Source organism: Lotus japonicus, chromosome 6 (assembly GCF_012489685.1).
Source record: "Lotus japonicus ecotype B-129 chromosome 6, LjGifu_v1.2".
Lineage (NCBI taxonomy): Eukaryota > Viridiplantae > Streptophyta > Magnoliopsida > Fabales > Fabaceae > Lotus > Lotus japonicus.
The window spans coordinates 66,638,521-66,658,738 of NC_080046.1; the positions used below are offsets into that span (position 1 = coordinate 66,638,521).

At 34.7% G+C, this 20,218-nt stretch overlaps 4 protein-coding genes across 5 annotated transcripts; 2 read left to right on the forward strand and 2 right to left on the reverse strand.

Moving 5' to 3' along the window:
• Positions 1-619: 619 nt before the first annotated feature.
• LOC130723809 (protein SODIUM POTASSIUM ROOT DEFECTIVE 3-like) lies at positions 620-2,549 on the reverse strand. Its single transcript, XM_057574945.1, has 3 exons — positions 1,892-2,549; positions 1,689-1,764; positions 620-1,111 (listed from the first exon to the last, which is right to left on the reverse strand). The coding sequence occupies exons 1-3, from the start codon at positions 2,234-2,236 to the stop codon at positions 990-992; spliced, it is 543 nt and encodes a 180-aa protein (XP_057430928.1). The 5' UTR covers positions 2,237-2,549; the 3' UTR covers positions 620-989.
• Positions 2,550-4,123: 1,574 nt separating this feature from the next.
• LOC130726223 (F-box/kelch-repeat protein At1g22040-like) lies at positions 4,124-6,390 on the forward strand. Its single transcript, XM_057577457.1, has 2 exons — positions 4,124-4,244; positions 4,688-6,390. Exon 2 carries the CDS (start codon positions 4,739-4,741, stop codon positions 6,128-6,130), a length of 1,392 nt encoding a protein of 463 aa, XP_057433440.1. The 5' UTR covers positions 4,124-4,244; positions 4,688-4,738; the 3' UTR covers positions 6,131-6,390.
• Positions 6,391-7,961: 1,571 nt separating this feature from the next.
• LOC130721863 (aminotransferase ALD1, chloroplastic-like) lies at positions 7,962-12,053 on the reverse strand. 2 transcript variants are annotated; one of them, XM_057572446.1, is made up of 10 exons: positions 11,853-12,053; positions 11,729-11,766; positions 11,554-11,621; positions 11,149-11,265; positions 10,793-10,855; positions 10,412-10,516; positions 9,993-10,043; positions 9,392-9,712; positions 8,641-8,847; positions 7,962-8,493 (listed from the first exon to the last, which is right to left on the reverse strand). In XM_057572446.1, the coding sequence occupies exons 1-10, from the start codon at positions 11,951-11,953 to the stop codon at positions 8,203-8,205; spliced, it is 1,362 nt and encodes a 453-aa protein (XP_057428429.1). In that variant the 5' UTR covers positions 11,954-12,053; the 3' UTR covers positions 7,962-8,202. The 2 variants fall into 2 exon arrangements, with proteins under 2 accessions (XP_057428429.1, XP_057428430.1); XM_057572447.1 differs by having other exon boundaries at positions 11,886-12,051.
• Positions 12,054-14,296: 2,243 nt separating this feature from the next.
• LOC130726220 (protein RAE1-like) lies at positions 14,297-19,982 on the forward strand. The gene is made up of 10 exons (XM_057577455.1): positions 14,297-14,461; positions 14,533-14,688; positions 14,845-15,038; positions 15,407-15,548; positions 16,085-16,165; positions 16,658-16,786; positions 17,367-17,444; positions 17,541-17,612; positions 19,375-19,455; positions 19,539-19,982. Exons 1-10 carry the CDS (start codon positions 14,411-14,413, stop codon positions 19,587-19,589), a joined length of 1,035 nt encoding a protein of 344 aa, XP_057433438.1. The 5' UTR covers positions 14,297-14,410; the 3' UTR covers positions 19,590-19,982.
• Positions 19,983-20,218: the final 236 nt, after the last annotated feature.

A 20,218-nucleotide genomic window follows, 5' to 3' on the forward strand; every position in this document is an offset into this window, starting at 1 on the left:
ATAGCATTTTAAATGTTGGATCTGACATCATAGAGCGCAAAAAAGGCAAATAGGCGATTCTGTCAATAGGAATATATCTATCTCTTGCTGATGCCACCGGCCTGATCTTGGACTTCTCCATGGTATTTGTAATTGGTATATAAATTTTTTATCCGTCCACACATTTTTATTGGTTGCGACCGCTACAAATGGATACTCGCACTTACTATAATATAAAAAAATGAATGAAATTCTTTTTAGTTTTTATAGATTTAAATGAAAGTTTATTCATGTTGCACTCGATTGATATATAATTACACTGCTATGAGATTTTCAGTTGTATGAGTTTCGTTAGCATTTTAACCATTATCATACAAGCAACCCCTGCATTGTCATTTTCTTTTTGTATTTCATCGGGTGTCTCCACCTCTTTGTGAGAGCAAGTAATTTCCTATGTATACAGGATTCGAACTTGCATTGTCATTTGATGAAGTAACAAATTATTCATGTGAGTTTCCAATTTTTATTACAAATTTTTTCTATCTATTCATTTGCTTTTCAAGTTTGATTTTATACTACCAATGGTAATGCAAAAAATTGAAATAGATTTATCTGCATAGAATAGTATTAGAGATGAACGGCTGAATGAATTAATTTCACTTAAAACTTAATTCATTGAGTCAGACTAGAAATGTTTGTTTTGAACATGAAAACCACTCTGAAAACATAATAAGCATGGAATGGAGATAACAATGAAGTCTACTAATCATCTGCTATATTGAAACTAAGTGCTATATTATGAATTCAAATTGTAGTAATTCTAAGTCTACTTGTCTCATTCTATAATTTGATTCTACCTACGAGGACCACCAGGTCCACCATCATATATAGAAGGTAATTCTCAGATCCGAAGACAAAGACAAGTTTCTGAAAATTTGACTCTGGCTCTCTGCATCTCCACTGCTACACATTTAATTTAAGGTACTCTTGATCTTGATTGCTTTAAGTCTTCAACCATTCCAGAACTCTGCCCTTTTCACCTTTGAAATGCTCTCAAGGACTACAACTGGAGAAATGTGACCCATTACTGTCACCCTCTTCGACTCTACATCTATATTGAATGATGTCACTCCTGTGATCATTCATTTAATAACATGTTAGTTACCACTACAAACTATCATTAGCCTTAATCCCAAAACCAAAAGTTTGATTCAATGTAGAACAGTTATAGTTAATTGGAAAAAAATATGTGAAAATTTGCACTATCTTTTTTTACATGTTTGGAAATCTTTTTACAATTGATTATGAAGTCAAAATTAATTATAGAGAGAACCTAATGTGAGTAAATTTTGGGTGCCGGAATTGATTTTGAGTAAAGAGAAGTTGATGCAAACAAGCTATTCACACTATATCAACACCATTAGAGAATTATTCCTATATATAAATGCTATTTCAAGTTTTTTTTTTTTTGTCTAGATCAGAAATATACTCCACTAGTACTCAAGTAGCAAAGCAATTGCTACAAGTTTTTAACTCAGTTGCATCGCTCGAACCTGAGAATTTTGCTTTACGGTGCTTAATGTTATGATCAGATTATGAAAATGTATAATGTATATGACTATATGTCAGACAAATTATTTCTTTAAGTTCTTTTGTTTTTTTAGATGAATACTATGTAATGTAGCATTCATGGAATCATGGTTAATTACCTTCCATCTTAGACAGATGCCTTTTCACTTTACCAGCACACCCTTGACAATGAATAGCAACTCGCATCACAACTACCTACATGTAAATGGTGAAAGCATTCATGTTACAATGTCCAGTTACATATGATGTGATATATCAATGATCATGCTACAATGTCATTTGCATCTCACCTAGTAAAGGAAAAAGTGTAAGCAAATCTAACCTGGAAGACATTGTCTGTTGGTGTTTTCTGAAGTTCCTTTGGTGGTTCATTCTCTTCTTCAACTTGATCTAGGTTCCTCTGCTTAATCTTTGGTACTCTAGAGACAGATTCTCTGTCAGATGAAGTGGACCTGCTGCGAGATTGAACAAGTTTGGAGTATTTGTTGGCATAGTTGATCAACCTGGTATGATCATCATCAACAAAAATTGTTCTGTCATGTCTCTTAGGCACAACAACAATAGACCGAGGATCTCGGGTACTCATGCACACTGCAGTTGAAGCTCGAGAGTGACACATGAAACCATTCCTCAACTTTTTGTGACTGCTTTTCTGGCTCATCATCATTCACAGTGAATTTTTCTTGGGGGATATCAAAAAGTGTGTGGATGTTGTGAATGTGTAATGTTCAAGTGCCAATACTAGTTTTCTAATTGAGAGAAATAGGAGAAAGTAACTAGAGAATGAAGAGAGACGGTGTCATTATGATTTAGCTAACAATGGGTTCTCTGACAAAAAGGAATCTTTTTGTCATTTTATCTATTATGCATATATCTATGATCATAACAAAAATCTTGTCATTTTCAGCAGTTAATGCTAAGAAATTGACAATAGCTAGCCCCTTTTTGGCTATAGGTAAAAAATAATGACATGCTAGCAGAGAAAATCAGATTAGTAGAACAGAATGAACGTGGGTTGTTCTTGTTTTATTTGAATTTTGCTGAACATTTTGCATTTTTTTAGTTTTTTCTTGTTGGGGTATTTGGGATGAGGGTGGGGTATGAGGGAGGTTAGAACCAGAAAGGCTTCATCTTCCTGTTTTGAGGATATGTTTGTATCCACTTGATAATATGGTGCACAACTTTTTCTAGAGAACTCTATCACAAAAAATATCTAGGTTGGATGCATGTGGAATTATCAAATGAGCTGAGTGGAATTATCAAATGAGTTGAGCAAAAAATCATGATGAGTAATTTATTAATTATACGTCAACACATACATTTTCAATCGACACACACTTTAGTGGTGGGTTTTAATGTCTTTAAGCCTTGATATAATCACATCTTCCCAAAAAAAATGACAAGCATTCCACTAACAATATAAGCATAAAGAGTTGAAGGTAGCTAGATTATTAATCATAGCATTAGCAACAAACTATAGAAGGTCAAATGGATAAATCAACTCTAAACTATGATTATGCAGTAAAAAAGTGTAGCTATGTTCTTCAATAGATTTATACTCTATTAGAGTTCCATTCCATTTATCAAACAGAAACCCATCCTCACTCATTCTATAGATCCATTGAAGAAAGTTTACCATGATTATGCATTAATTATGAGCAGTACCTATGAAAATAAATGTTATCTAATGACCAGAATATGAGGCCTGACCCATTGAAACCTTAGCAAATAACAAATGATGTGTTGTACAAATACATTATTTTGACACAGGGAGGGCATGTGAAGTTATCAGTGATTTAATTCCTTCCTCTGTTACATCCTGCTTTCAACAGTAAAGAATTGCATTCAAGGACCACCTGTAAGTCAAACCTTCTATAAGTTCTACAGAACCCAGTAACTGATGAGTTCAACTTCCACCATTTCATTTAAAGTAGAGAGCTAAAATTAAATTCAGGTTCTCAAAAACTTTAAAAATGGTATTATAGCTTTCCTTGTTTAACCTTTAATTGATCAAATTTATTCATGTCTCTCCCATTTTCTAATGTTAACTGGTAAGCAAGCTCTTCAAAGGGGTAAATGCCATGCTAAATATATAAATACAAACATATTTTTCACATCAATTTTTCAAACACCATTAGCCCACCCTAAGCAGGAAAACTGAATGTCTATAACACGTTTATCTCATTGAGGTTCTTTTCTTTGTTGAAGAAAGGGTATAATTGAAAATAAAATTAATGTGATTTTTAATTTTTATAATGAATAAATAAATAAAATTCTTTAAGCAGATAAATAAAAACGGAAGGACTAGATATTTGATTAAAACATAATCCTTTGATGAAATTCTTACCATGTCAAAAAAAAATTTGATGAATCTTTTGACTTTGTAGTATGTGTTAATTTTCTAATTAAATTGATAAAAATATAGATTTTTTAAGATGTGATTATTTATTTATTTCGATTAAAAAAACCTCTTGTCTTGTGTAATGGACACAATATGGTTAATATTATAATAAAAGCTAGAATAAGATTTGTATGAATATTTTTTTTTGAAAATAGATTTGTATGAATATGAATGCGTACAGAATGCGGTGAAGCAAGCAAGCTTAGGTGGTTTCACACAGACACAGACACAGTGGTTTCAATTTGCTTTCTCTATCGGAATCCATAACAATTCTGTGAGTTTTCTTTCCTTTCTATTGAAAAGAAAGCCATTACTTTCTTCTGTTACAATTCTTATTTCTGCTGTTGAATTCATCTCAGATTATTATTTTTAATTCAATTTGCTTGATTGTCATCTGAAATATATAGATATATGTATATATATATATATATATATAATTCAATTTGATGTAAAGAGATAGATCATGTGATATGTTGATGATTCCTTACAACTCTGTTCATATTTAGCTAATGCCTGTTAATGTTCATGACAATTTGTTCTTAGTGTCTTGCATTCTCTATCAAATAAATCTGCTAATTTGAATTGACTTCAAAACCCTAATTTTATCAGATGTTCAAAACTGCCCATTTACATGTCTTATTCTAATGAGATAAATCTGCTATTGCAATTTAGTTGTGTTTGTGAGAAATGGTTTAGAATAATGGTTTTCTCGAACAGATTCGGCTCGGAAGCTTGATTTTCTTAGTGAGATAATTTCAAGTGGATTCAATGGGGAATATACTCAATTCCAATAGTTCCAAGATTAGACGGGGTGATCCGTATGAGGTTTTGCAAGGGGATTCTTGCAAGAGGCAGAGGTTGGTGACAGCCTCCTTCTCGGAGGATAGCTCAAGACTTATTCCTTCCCTCCCGGATGAGCTATCACTTCAGATTCTAGCTAGAGTTCCTCGCATTTGTTACTTGAATCTCAAGTCAGTTTCTCGTCCTTGGAAGGCGGCCGTTATGAGTTCTGAACTGTTTTCTGTGAGGAAAGAACTTGGAACTATGGAGGAGTGGCTCTATGTACTAACTAAGGTCGGCGATGATAAGCTTTTATGGTATGCTTTGGACCCTCGTTCCAGAAGATGGCAGAGGTTACCATTAATGCCAAATGTTAGTTTTGAAGATGAAACAAAAAAGGATTTGGCTGCGTTTCCTCTTCGTATTTGGAACATGTTGGGTTCAAGTATCAGAATTGCTGATGCCATGATAAGCTGGCTTAGGAGAAGAGATGCCTTGGATCGGATGTCATTTGGCGGTTGCTCCATTGGGGCTGTTGATGGTTGCATCTTTGCTTTAGGAGGATTCTCTAAAGCTTCAGCTATGAAATCTGTTTGGCGGTATGATCCTGTTAAAAACTCGTGGACTGAGGCATGTCCAATGTCAGTTGGCAGAGCATACTGCAAGACAGGGATCTTAAATGAGAAGCTTTACGTCGTTGGGGGAGTAACTAGGGGTCGTGGACCTCGTGGTGGACTGAATCCCCTTCAATCTGCAGAAGTGTATGATCCACACACAGGCACATGGTCCCAATTACCAAGCATGCCTTTTGCAAATGCTCAGGTGCTACAACCTGGTTTTCTTGCTGACTTACTCAAGCCTATAGCCACAGGAATGACTTCATACAGGGGAAGGCTATTTGTTCCTCAGAGTTTGATTTTTTGGCCTTTTTTTGTTGATGTTGGGGGAGAAGTTTATGATCCAGATGTGAATTCATGGCTTGAAATGCCAGTTGGAATGGGTTTAGGCTGGCCTGCAAGGCAAGCTGGAACAAAATTGAGTGTTACTGTCAATAATGATCTATATGCACTAGATCCTTCAAGTTCTCTTGACACTGCAAAGATCAAGGTATATGATGATGAAGGTGATACTTGGAAAGTTGTTGCAGGAGATGTTCCTATTCATGATTTCACTGATTCAAAATCCCCTTATCTTTTAGCTAGTTTACTTGGAAAACTTCATGTGATAACTAAAGATGCCAATCACAACATCACAGTGTTGCAGTCTGACATGCAAAATGATTTAGCTTCCTCCCAGTTAGAGAATAACATCTGGAGGGTTTTTGCTTCGAGGTGTGTTAGATCTGTTGAGCTAGTTAGCTGCCAACCCCTTAAAGTTTGATTACTTGATTGACCGTTATGTGTTTGTTGGTTTATTCACAATGTAAGTGGATAAGTGGTCCATTCTCCACTACATGATCTATCCAATAGATGTAATTTCACGTTACTTCATACACAGACAAATTAGAATTGTACAAAGAAGCTCAGAACATAGAAGATAATATCTATTACATTGAGTATATCCTCACACAATTGCATTTGCTCTTGTACAAATGTAACTGATACTATCTTCAATGAATGCATATTCAATGTATTCTGTCATACGTTATAATTACTGATTCGGTGTCTCATACGTTGGATGCCCTTAAATACCATATGGTAGCGTTTGGTGACGGAACAGGACAGAACATAACGGAACGGGACAGAACAGGATGGAACAGGACAATAATGTTTTATGTGTTGTGTTTGGTAACTCCAAGTCAATAGAACAGAACCATGATTTTAATTACATATATAACCCTACATGTTTAATATTTAATTGAGGAAAGCAAATTGAACTCAATTGAACATTTTGCATAAAAATAGTTTGTTATTGCTTACTTCATGAAATAATCACTTATTTCTTTAAAATAATCACTTATATATTGTTTAAGTTGTTTCAGTATGCTATTGAAAAAAACATAAACCTAATTATCTATTTAAGCTATTTTAAGTGCGTTTATTTAGATTAAAAATATTGATTTTTAATTATAATTTTTTTAAGAGATTTTGAGAAAAGCATAAGTTGATTCGTGTTCGACTACTCTACTTAAAATCACTTTTTTTTTATCTCCCCTCATCTATCATCATAGATTTTCATTATATGCTAAAGTAACTGTTTCAAATAATTTGTTTTCAGCATCAGCTGAAACACACACAAAAAGTGATTTTTCCAAAATAAGTTGAGTTAAACGCATTCTAATTGGCTCGTTTATCATTGCATACAAAAACTGATTTTACTTTTGAAAAAATAATTGATTTTATCTTAATTAAGTTGATTCGTGTTTGATTACTCTAATTAAAATCACTTTTTTATCTCCTCTCATCTATCATCATAGGTTTTCATGATAAGCTAAAGTAACTGTTTCAAATAATCTGTTTTCAGCTTCAACTGAAACAAACACAAAAAGTGATATTTGATTAAAAAAGTTTTTTTTTTTATTTTAAAAGTGATTTTTTTGATTAAAAAAGTGATTTTTTGATTTTAAAAGTGATTTTTTGATTAAAAAGTGATTTTTCTAAAATAAGTTGAATCAAACGCACTCTAATTGACTCGTTTATCATTGCTTACAAAAAGTGATTTTAGTTTTGAAAAAAATAATTGATTTTATTTTAAGTGATTTTTTTGAAAAAGTTGATTTTTATTTAACTTTGTTCTACAAATATAATAAGTGCTTTCAGTTTTATAGTGATTTTAAACTGTTTAGATACATAAAATTTCAAATATAAATTAGGGGTATTTTTGAACTTGCAAAAGTTTTAAGAGAGTGTTCCGTTCCGTTCCCTTCCGTTCCACCCTTTTCCATCCTGGAGCCTTTTGTCCCGTTCCGTTCCATCTTAAAAACACGACAAACACAGAACGGAACCCATGTGTCCTGTTCCGTTCCCTTCCCACCTGTCTACCAAACGCTACCTATGTATACTTATAGTTTCTTGGTTATTGGTGATTTCTTTGAAGAGAGGTAACAATGGTGGCAGAAACAAACCTGCTCAACACTCTTTAAGACCTCAAATAACATTAGCACGGTTAATATTCTCATTTGTTAAACCATTTGTCCTATGACTTTCACTTAAGGCCTCGAACGGGACTAATATCATCAATGTAAAAGTTTGATTTACAGATAGTTCTTTGTTTTTGAAATGGGATTTTATTAAATCAAGCCACAGGAAGCATAAAAGCCAAAATGTCCTGAGCCACAATATGAAGAGCAATATCCGGAACCTCCTCCACAGATAGTTATTGTTCAATAAATAAATATATTATTCATAGGCATTCTCTTACAAGTAGAAGTAGTTAAAACTGAGATTTGCCATTTTGTTTTATTTTATGCATAGATCAGGAAACGAAAGAAGTAGAGCATTAGTTTTCCCCTATTAGACAAGGCATTGGAATCTCTCTGAGGCTTCAATGATGGAATCCCTCTGGCCGAAAGCACTAATTCTTATATACTCTTCACCACCTGGACCGAAACCACTGCCCGGAACAGTAATCATGTGTGTCTTCTCAAGAATTTCAGCGAAGACATCCCAAGAATTTGAGCCTGGAAAATGGACCCAAGCATAAGGTGCATTTTTACCACCATAAACTTTCAGACCAACAGAAGTTAAAGCATCGACCAAAATTCTTGCATTGTCCATGTAGTTGTCAACATGTGACTGCACGGCCTGAGATTTTCCAAAATAATATTTAGCAAGTATCACACCAATGCCAGAAAATTTTCATAGGGTTTAGTCTAGGAACTAAACTAGAGATGAGACTTGAAAGCAGGAATTTGGCAAGTTAAATGGATTCTTAGGGAATTTGAATTTTACCTTGAGACCCTCGGGAGAAAGGCATGCTAGTCCACCGGCCTGAGCTATGTTGGATGCTCCATTGAAGCATGTGCACATTATGCGGTTGAAATCATGCACAACAGGGAAACCATTTGAATATGAGAGTTCTTCAGGGACCACAGTCCAACCAAGGCGTACGCCTGTGAAGCCAGCAAATTTTGAGAAGGACGAGACTTCAATTGCAACCTTAAAGCATAATGAAGAATGGAAGAGGTTAAGCTTGCCATTGTGGAATTAGTGCATGCAAGAAACAAAACAAAATGCCCTGTAAGTAGTGAGACTAATCGACCACATACGAGGATTAACCAGGAAAAAAAACACAAGGGAGGCAGGGAAATTTTGGAAACCAGTCAAACTTTTGTTTAGAGCAACTAAGGAAAATCAAAGTGTAGAATGGTGTGAAAAGAGTTTAGAGAACTAGGAATGAAATTTGTAAATGACAACTAAAAAAGAAAGAAGCTCCATTCTCCAAAATTTGGGGATTATGAAAAAAGGGATAGTAGTATGGAGTGGCTTGGGTCTCCCTCCTTAACCATCCAACTGCATTGTTTCAACTTTCAAAAACAAATCCCAAACTACTTACCACTCCATCCAAACATCCTGAAAAAGTGAAACTAAATAATTCATGTGCCAATTGGCAAATCCTGTATCTGGATTGAAAGAAAAGGTTTACAAGATGCTTATGAAAATAACAAAATGGGACTTAGCGAAATAAACGAGCAAGACATACCTCTCTGGCTCCAGAAATTTCAAAGATTGATTTAGGACTATCATCTGTGATATAGGCAGAATATGCAGAGTCAAAGATAATGATTGATCCATTCTCTTTGGCAAAATCCACAAGTTGCTCTAGTTGCTTCCTTGTTGCCGCATGACCAGTGGGATTGTTTGGAGAACAAAAGAAAATTATATCTGCCCTTGAAGCAGTATGCAGATCAGGAAAGAAGTTGGTTTGAGGTCCACATGTCATGTATTCTATGTTTTTATACTTGCCAGTTTCATATACAAATTCGCCAGCCTGGCCAATTATGACACTTGAATCTATGTAGGCCTGCCTCAGAAGAATTCAAGATCATCAAAAACAATATGTTTGATGATGTGATGCAAGCATGCATTCACTTGGAGATCACATTGAAACAAGTCGCACGTTATAGTGAAAAGATAGAAGAAGCAAAGATGGAAGGCTAAGGGCACTGTTATCACTATTTTTTGTACTATTAAAACACAAAACAAAATGAAAACAGTTGGGCGAAGAAACATGAATGATTTTATATTATATTTCTAACAGATCACATTGATTAGATAGATGAATCTCGTAGAAATTATAATACCGGAAAGGATGGATCCGGTACAAATATCTTCAGATTGGGACCCATAAGCAGCTGCAGGTATTGAGACAAATCAAAGTCAGCACTTCATATTAATTTAAGCACTTAGCAAAGGTACTTACTTTACAATGAGAATGAGACTAATTGAACTAAATCACAAGAAAGTAACAATAATAGGAATTTTACTGAAATTGGTCCCTCAATCCCTAGTTCTGTACCAAGATGATATATGAAAAACGTCAAAATATGAAGAATATAGAAATGGTATTAGACTATCACAGGTGTTATGAGACACCAAGTAACTAACTCTCCACAGAAATAGTATTAGTACAGAAATGGTAAAAAGTTGCTAAGAATTTGAAAAGGGAAAAAGAATAAAGTAGAGTGCAACAAACAACTGTGATTATGATTTTATGGAATACCTGAAGACGAGAAATATCACACTGTGCACCATCTGAAACAAAAACCTCAGATGGTTTTATCCCTAGATCTTTGTAGATTGTGTCAGCAATTTCTTTCCTCAAGGCCTGCAATTTCATTTTGCCAGAATATATACATTTTAATTGAATGGCATATGGTACATTGATCTCCTATGCCATAAGTGGAAGTTGAAGTAAGTAGATAAAGATATTGCAGACTCAAGGTTGATACTAGCATATACTTCAATACAGAAGCACTTTACTATCGCATCATATTGGGGCCAACATCATGCATAACAAGAAAAAGAAGTTTATACATTTGATATGACATTTTATTTCTGGGATCTTAAAGAGTAGAATATATTAATTTCACAAACAAGTTACCTTTTCACCTTGCTCAGGTCCATATCCTTTATAACCTTTTTCTGTTGAAAGGCCATGCACAAACTGCAAAAATATATTAATTTCTCAAACAAGTTACCTCTTCTCCTTCCTCAAGTTAATAGAGGAAAAAGATGGACCTAAATCTGTCAATAAACCAAAATTAAAAGCATTCACTTAGCTTTATTTTTAGTTCTAGAAATCACAAATAACTAAGGGTTCCTTAGCAACCCAAATGCAAGGAAAATATAAGGACCATACTTTAGCAGCAGGAACCAAAATCCACATAAGTGAATATAGGGACCAACATATAGGGAAAAAAATGTGATGACCAAACAGAAAGAACCTTTGTAACTTACATCCACCATGCTTGATGTTACAATAGTTGATAAGGGTTCTGTAGTATCACCAATTCCAAGATCTATCACATTTGCGTGTGGATACTTCTCTAAGTGCATAAGCTGGTGTCTTTGAATCTGAAGCAATCAGGATAGTAATTTGCTTTTAGCACATATAACTTAAAATTGTAAGGCATGTCATATGACAAAATGAATATACAAGGACCAAGGGAGTGAAAAATCTGTACAAATGGTCCCCAGAATTTGTTTTTTCATTGTAGCAATGTACTAATGGTAAAAAGAAACTTAGTGCACAATCTGTTCAATTGAGATGGTAAATAAAAATAAAAATTGAAAACAGCATTTCCATGAGATAAACAAGATTCAGACAAACAATCAAGAAGTGGAAATATTATTGAAAAGCACCTCAGGAAATAAATAGCCATGTTGCAGTTTCTCCATGTTTACATTTCGGGGTACCTTCGTGCGGTGTCCTGCACATGACAATCACAAATGATAAGTCTAAGGCCAAGGGCATAAAGAAAATAAAACCATAAAAATGAAAAATTGAATCAAACAAGTATGAATTATATATGCATACCAATTCTCAATCTTTGATTCTTCAATGTGCATGACGACCTGTAATTATATACCAGAGTCAATTATCATATAGTTAAAAGCAAGGGGAAACAGAAGATAACTGATGTCTGTTGCTATAAGTTAACATTATCCAGTACTGTTGTTGCCTTGTCACTAACATGATAGATTGCAAAGCATTTGGACTAAACATAGAACTGCAAACTGATGTGTTGTACATTTTATGCATGATTTAGTGATTTCTGTTCTGCCTCCAGAAACTCTCTAAGGCTCTGGTTTTTAGTTCTGATGACAAGGGGCGATTGTGCATGTATCCACAATGACAATTTTATACAAATAACCAGGTGGCCAATCAACAAACTAATAAGTAATAACTGTATTAAAGTATATCTAGATTCTCTTAAACAAGCATATCAGTGTGAGTGAGTTCCCATATGTCAATTTCAACCGGTCCATCTTCCACACCACCTAATTTCATACTTTTCCATTATGTCTCTAATTTGCCCCCCTGAAATTTAAAAATGTTTGGGAAATAGATTAAAGGATCTTTCACTTTTACCTCTTTAAACTAGTTGCCTGGTATCCTTAAATTCAAAATAAAAAATAAAAAAAGTCAAAATAGCTATTCTTTGCTTGCTACACACTATTTTATATGTGGCATACACCCATGTAGATTACTTCTTTCTTTTACATAAAGATCATCACCATCTATTTCTGTAAAATATTGCATTTTACTTAAGAAAAATGGTGTTCAATGACTCAAGTTTTGGTAGAAATAAATTTTGATGGCCTGCTAAACAATTGATTTCACAATTAGACTTTAAAAGAAGTGCAGATCCTTTGTCAACCGAAATAAGAATGACATACTTAATTTATTTAAGTGTGCACTTTTAATTAAGTCTATGAAGCTATAACATTTCATTCCACAAATACACTATGCCAACTGTTCTCTCTAAATTGTGGGAATTAGTCCAGGAAAATGCTCAGAAATCCGTATGAGTGAAGATGCCTTATCCTGCTAGGCCAAGCTCTCTTGTAAGGCTCGCCTTGTTTTTTTGGGTTACTGAGGACTTCTGGTGGTTTATTGCAGGATTAATAGGTTATTAAAGGTATCAAACCCGGGGTACACCAACCATTACATAAAGCAATCCTGCTACTACTTAAAATGAAGGTCAATATTTACTTTGAATCATGGGAGGAAAGATTGTTATATTTTCAGTCAAACCAAAAGTTACATGTGGACGTGGTCCTAATCATATTTAGCTACAATTAGAGCCAGGTGTCTGTCTATACACAGCATAAATGTAATCTGGGATTTGACAGCAAAATGAGTCTAGAAATAGGAAAAAAACCAAAAAAATTGGGTACAAAAGCTGCATGAAATTTCTTAGCTGATGAAGACACATTTTCAATTGAAAGAACATATGTGGACACAAGAAGATGACAAAAGCTTGGTCATAATAATTCTGCATTTAAAACCCCTATAATGTTGCTGAATCTGAATTAAAACATGTAGTATTGGTTGTTGGACACTAAAAGCCATTCATTTGAACACACACAATATAAAAAAATGGTAGACCAGTGGTAGTCAAAGAACAAGAAGAATCAAAATTTTCAGTGTGTGAACCAGTGGATATTCTTAGTCAATTGAAACTTTATATAAAAACGATATCATCATTTAATTTGTCAACTTTTTATTTCTTCATTTTAAATTGATGTCATTAGCATGTGAATAGAATATAGAAGTTATCCAAAGGGTCAGACCTCACAATCACCCGTGTGAATTCGTCTATTGATTCTTTGAAGAAAAGATAAATCAAACCAACTATCAGATTCTGCTTCATCAAATTCACCTGGTAACTAGACGAACCAATGAATGGACAACGAAAAATGTATGTGGTAGTAGTAAAGCAAAAACTAAAATAACAAGTATTAGAATTTGAGAGACCTAACTCAACTCAAAATATCTCAAGAGTTGAGGGATTGATCTACCTTTCTCTAGTTCTCTTCCACAATTCTCCAACATCTAGTTAGTATATTTCATAAAAGAAAACATCTTGTTAGTAAGAAGTTTTTAACTAAATGTTATTTTTTTGGCTTAAATAAATTTTTGGTCCTTAAACTTATAAACTTTTATTTTAGTCTCTGTTTATTAGTGCGAGACGTCGAGACCATTAAGTATTTAGTATTCACATGCACGGCTTTCATCCTAGTAACAATAAAATCAATCTGACGCCACATTTCATTATTGTTGACGTAGATTTTAAATAAAAAATATGTATAATATATGGGGTTGCCACTGTTAGCCCTGAATGTTTAATATGTAAATTCTTTTGAAATTAAAAACTAAAAAGCATGAAATTAGGCTGTAAATAATAAAGTCGAGTGAGGGTTGAAAATGAATCCACAGCCATCCATCCTTATATATCTTTAGGCCCATATCCATATGAGAATAAACTAGAAGCCCGTTTGGGACAGAAAGCCCATAAGGTTTGAGAAAAAGCCCATAAGGAAGGAAGCGTCGTAGTAACGCTGCGATGGGTCATATATATAGTACCTCTCCCTTTCTTACACTTTCATTCCATTCCACGTTTTCTCTCATCTCCCTCCAAACTACAAATAAGTACCTGTTTCTTCTTCTTCTTCTTCTTCTTCTTCTTCTTCTTCTCACTCTCTGCAACTGCAAATGTCGACTTTCTTATCAAACACCAATCAAAACCCTAACAAATCCTTCGAGGTATCTCCAATTTCTCTCTCTCATCTTCTTCTCACTCTCTCTCACTTCATCCTCGAATTCCAAATTTGCAGGTGAATCAGCCTCCGTCTGATTCTGTCTCCAGTCTCTGTTTCAGCCCCAAAGCTAACCTCCTCGTCGCCACTTCCTGGGACAACCAGGTTCGATGCTGGGAAGTTGCTCGCAATGTTGCCACTGCCCCCAAAGCTTCCATCTCTCATGATCAACCGGTAAGTTTTCGAATCGAAATCTACTTCATACTTAATTAAGCGCAATCAGCTTTTATCTAATTTTAGGAACTCGAAATAGGTATAAGAAGCGATTATCCATTATTGCCATTTCCATGTGTGGCAGTTTGGTCTGTTTTAATTATGCGTTTTGTACAGGTTCTGTGTTCTGCTTGGAAGGACGACGGCACCACTGTCTTCTCCGGTGGATGTGACAAGCAAGTCAAGATGTGGCCTCTCTTGTCTGGAGGACAACCGATGACTGTCGCCATGCACGATGCACCCGTTAAAGACATTGCTTGGATTCCTGAGATGAGCCTTTTAGTCACAGGAAGCTGGGACAGGACTATCAAGTAATGCAACTTCCATTCCATTCACTATCTTTACAGAATTTTCATTTTAATTGGTCTATTACATGATGTAGTCTCGCTCGCATGGATCTTAGTTTATCTTCTGTTTTGAATTGAGGGGAATGTCTGAAATGTATGTAATGCACTGCCATTCGATTCACATCTATCATGTTCTGTCTGTTATATTAGTATCACTTATCATTGCTTCTTATATATTACATTGCTCTTTTTAGCTTTTTGTGGTTGGTGCTGATATGTGTTGTGTCTTTCTGATTAAATATGGTTTGAACTTGAAGGTCACTCTATTTTGCTTGTTCTAGAGCTTCTCTCCTCTGCACTCCACATGACTTGTTTTTTCTGGCTCCTTTTAGGTATTGGGATACTAGGCAGCCAAATCCAGTGCATACACAACAACTCCCAGAGCGCTGCTATGCAATGTCAGTTAAACATCCTCTGATGGTTGTTGGCACAGCTGATAGAAATATCTTGGTCTACAACTTGCAAAATCCTCAGGTAATCTTGTATTTGAATTTGCTTCATCACAAATTAAGCATGGTTTTCATGATTTATTTTTCCTTTCAGTCATGTAGTTAACTTGATGATATCGGGACTATTTTATCTCCAGATTTTCAGAAGAGTCTGTGTTTCTCTTTCTTTCATATTGGATGATAAAAGGGACTTATATAGGGAAAATATAATTTAATACGACAATGATGTTCCTAAGGCGCAATTTGTTAGTGTCTTCTGCTGTTCATTTCATTTTAAGATGCCCATTTTTGCTATTTAGTGATTGCTTTAGACACCAGGGGGGCTTGGGAGCATCATACTTTTAACTTTTTGACAAATATTTCTTTATTGATTGGTTGGTTGAATCCAACTTTGTTGGCCTTTTGCATTCTATTTCATATTCCATTGTGGGCATTAAATATACTATCGTTTGATTGACGTGTTTATATATTTGCTGATACTATCCATTCAGTTGATTAATCTTTTTATGCTTTCAGTTTTGCAAGTGGCTCCTAGCTTTGACCATTGTTCATTTGCAACAGGTTGAATTCAAGAGAATCATTTCACCTTTAAAGTATCAGACAAGGTGTCTCGCTGCATTCCCTGACCAACAAGGTTTCTTGGTATGTATTTTTGCGCACTCCTTTTAGATCTTTGGTCCTTTTCTGTATTTTAGGAGTCTTAGTCCCCAGAGTCTGTCACACCCATGATTGTGCTCTATATAGCAGCAATTCACGGCTTTTGCAGCTGCTATGCTGAAACAAGGATACAATTCCTTCTCCCCCCACCCCACTTCCTGAGTTGTCAAGTCATACATTGCATTTCAAAGGATAGACCATTATCTTGTTGATGCAAAGTAGGATTCACATTATTTTTAGTTGTAATTTATGATAATAATGATGGTAACTAAGATATTTATTTTAGGATTGCTTTGTTTTGGTAACTAGGATATCGATATCATCGTTTTGGCTTTTTCATTTCTTCCGGATTTCCAAGGTCTATGCATTTTGAGTCTCAATATTCAAAGCTTTATACATGCATTGACCAATCACATCCTTCCACATCATTGATTAATTTGGGCTGCTGAAATTGACACTATGATTGCTGTGCTGTAGGTTGGATCAATAGAAGGAAGAGTTGGGGTACATCATTTGGATGATAGTCAGCAGGGTAAAAATTTCACTTTTAAATGCCACAGAGAGGGGAATGAAATATATTCAGTCAACTCTTTAAACTTCCATCCTGTAAGATTTATGGTTCCATCTGCGCCTTACTATTCTGATTTCTTATGGTTTAGTTAATATTGTTGTAGTTGCACTGTAATCTTTGCATTGTGTAATCAGTACAATCTTTTCATTTTTGTTTTTTTAATGAATTTTGCTGTTATTTACTCCTGGCCCTCATTTCCTTAACATTTCTAGAGAACAGTTTTTTTTTATTGATAAAGGAGCTAACACCTGTCTTCACTCCCGATTAAAACTTATGTACTTCTTTGTAGGATGCTGAATGCCTTTGAATTATACAATATGAATTGTATATTAGAATTTTATTCGCATCGTTACTTTGTCTTTTTTGTTGAGCAATATGGCATTATGGCGTAACATGCAATTTAATTGCTTCAATTCTTTTTGAAATTTTAACAAATGCATAGCTGATGGCTATATATCTATTATTTTCCGGTCTCCGTAAAATTTTGTTACAAGTGTAAATCGCCTTTGGCGCCTCTGGACTGAACGTATTAGCTATTGTGGACATCAGATTTCACTGACTGAATATATCCACTTAAGTTTATTCTCATTTCTCCCATTATATTTGAACTTCTAGGTACACCACACCTTTGCAACTGCTGGTTCTGATGGTGCTTTTAATTTTTGGGACAAAGATAGTAAACAGAGGCTTAAGGTTATAACATTTTAATTCAATTCCTAACCTACACGATTGTAGTTTTATTTCTGGCATAGTGTATGATTTATTTAATGCAAGCTTCTCTTATTTCAGGCCATGTTAAGATGCAGCCAACCTATTCCTTGCAGTGCATTCAACAATGATGGCTCAATATTTGCTTACTCAGTAAGTCCAACATCCCATTCTGCATAAGTTTGTAGCATTGATGGATAAGTTCTAGCATTTTTTACTATCATCCGCTTTTTTTTTTACTCTGTAGTGTCAGAAATTGGATTTCTTTCTTCTGCTGCACTTTGTTCTTATTTCTAATAGTTATGAGGATTAGGCTGTAATTTTGTTTCTTTTGTTTTGGTCTTTGTACCAAAAATAATAGTTATGAGGATACCATATAAAAAAAATATTGAGCAGAGCATGTGTGGGAGTGTGAGAGAGGGCTAAAATGCAAGATAACCTTAACTAGGTTTATGAACCCAGAAAGAGAATATGTAAATTTAGAGATAGAGAGAGATGCAAAAACAGAAAAGAAAGGAGGAGAAATAATGTTTCTGTTGTTGAATAGTAATGACAACAAAGAAAAGGAGAGAATTCTTTGCAAAGGGTTTCCCCTTTCTAAAACAGAGCAAAGGCTCAGTTTGTAAATCCTAACAAATCCTCATGCCTTTTTATTCTGTCCCTCCTACCGTTTAAACCAAAGTCCCTGCTCTTTCAATTATAACAACCTAGCTAATTTCATTACTAGTTTGTAATTAACTATGTAACTTTGTCAGTCCCATCAATATGTTAGTGATGAAATTTAAAAAAATTGCATAGGTTTATAAAGAAACTGCAAGAGGGGAGATCTCAAATTTGTTAATTTAACTTGCTTTAGGAAGCACAGTTGTTAATGAACTTATCTGTGTTAGATTTCTCTCAGTTTACATGTCTTGTTGTTAACAACAACCAAACCTTATAGCCTACAGGTAGGGTTTGACTACATGAATCAAACAAATCAACACCTTCAGTTACGATCTCAAAAAACTGAAGAAGGTTTCAATTAGGGACTTCTGCCCTTGTAATGGGACTGTCTTTCCAATAGTCTTCTACCATAACCCACTACTGAAGAAGGTTTCAATTAGGGACTTCTGCCCTTGTTCGGTTAGTTTGTCATCTTTAACAATAGATGCTAGTCCATCTCTCTTCTGAATACATGCCCCCTTGTTAACCTGAATTTTTTTTCCCTTCATATTAATGGCCCATTAGTAACTTAAGATTGATTTCTATTTTTGGATATTTTCATTGTGAATCTGTAAATTGCTCTGAGATTGGCAAATGTTAACAATCATGAATTGGCTGTAGGACTAGCCTAATAGTGACTCTACTTTGGATCTTGGCTTGCCTTATAGGAAAGTATTGAACAAGCTCTTACTCTATCAATCTCAATGTTCATAATAACTCCAATCTCAATCTACATGCTGTCATATAAGTATAACACAAGCAAGTGACTTATCAATATTATCTGGGCATGAGCTGCCATAAGCTGTAAATTGTATGTTATGCTATCAGTTGAAAAATTATATAACTGAATGACTCCTTTATAACCAATCTTTATGCTATCCATCTTCTAATCATCACTATTTTTAGACTTTATGTAGATGTGAGGGGAAAGTTTTTTTTTCCAACCATAAATTCACATATGCTTATATTGTCGCACAAATGGATAATAAGTTTGTTAAGTTGGTTCACTTTTATGATGCTAATCTTGTAATGGAAATTTCTGACTTACATTACTTTATGTACGGAAATTCATTTCTCATTGTGGCTCATAATTTGCTGTTAAAAGAATTTTGAATTCAAAAGGCTAGTTATTCAAACTGGTCCAACAGAAGAACTTCTATGATATACCTTGTTAAGATGTGTGGGATTAATATATTGATATCCTGCTTGTTAGGTCTGCTATGACTGGAGTAAAGGGGCAGAAAATCATAATCCCACAACAGCAAAAACCAACATTTACCTGCACTTGCCACAGGTATTTAGTTGAGCTACCTATATATGAAAGAATATCCTTTTATTATCTGTTCTTGACAGTTGACGTGCTCATATGAAACGCAGGAGTCTGAGGTTAAGGGCAAACCACGCATCGGTGCTACTGGTCGAAAGTAGAAATAACCTGCTCTGGGATGTGGTTAATGGGCTGTGTATACTTGGAAGAAATCATCAATGAGTGCTGATTAAAAATTTCTGTCGCTCCTCGTTCATGGTGCTACTGGTAGAATGTAGAGACGACCCTACTCTAGGATGCTGTTAATGGACTGTGCATACTGGTATTATCAAAAAGTGCTTAGAAAAAATTTCTGTGGCTAGTCTTTCATGGTACGACTGGTAGAAAGTAGAGATGACCCTACTCTGGGTTGCTGTTATTGAGTAATTTGAGTTGTACATACTTGGAATAAATTTTCGACTAATGCTTAGTGAATATTCCTGTGCCTACTCCTTCATCCAATGTATCTATATGTATATGGTATATGTATTGTTTTGTGTGTGGTTTGTTTGTTCTGTGTTTAATTATCAAAGGTGATTAGTTTCTACAGCGAAGCATCTAAAACTAGAGTTTTTTCATGTCGACATTTGAGGGTTGTAGCATGTATGCAGGTTTAAGTGTCGATTTTATCCTCGAATTAGCAATTGAATTCAGGGGAGTGTATATTCTTTACCTTGCCAGCATCTTTATTGGTGAGAAAGTTGTATGGGATGCAACATGAGCTGTCTTCTGGTCTGAATTTTGAATTATT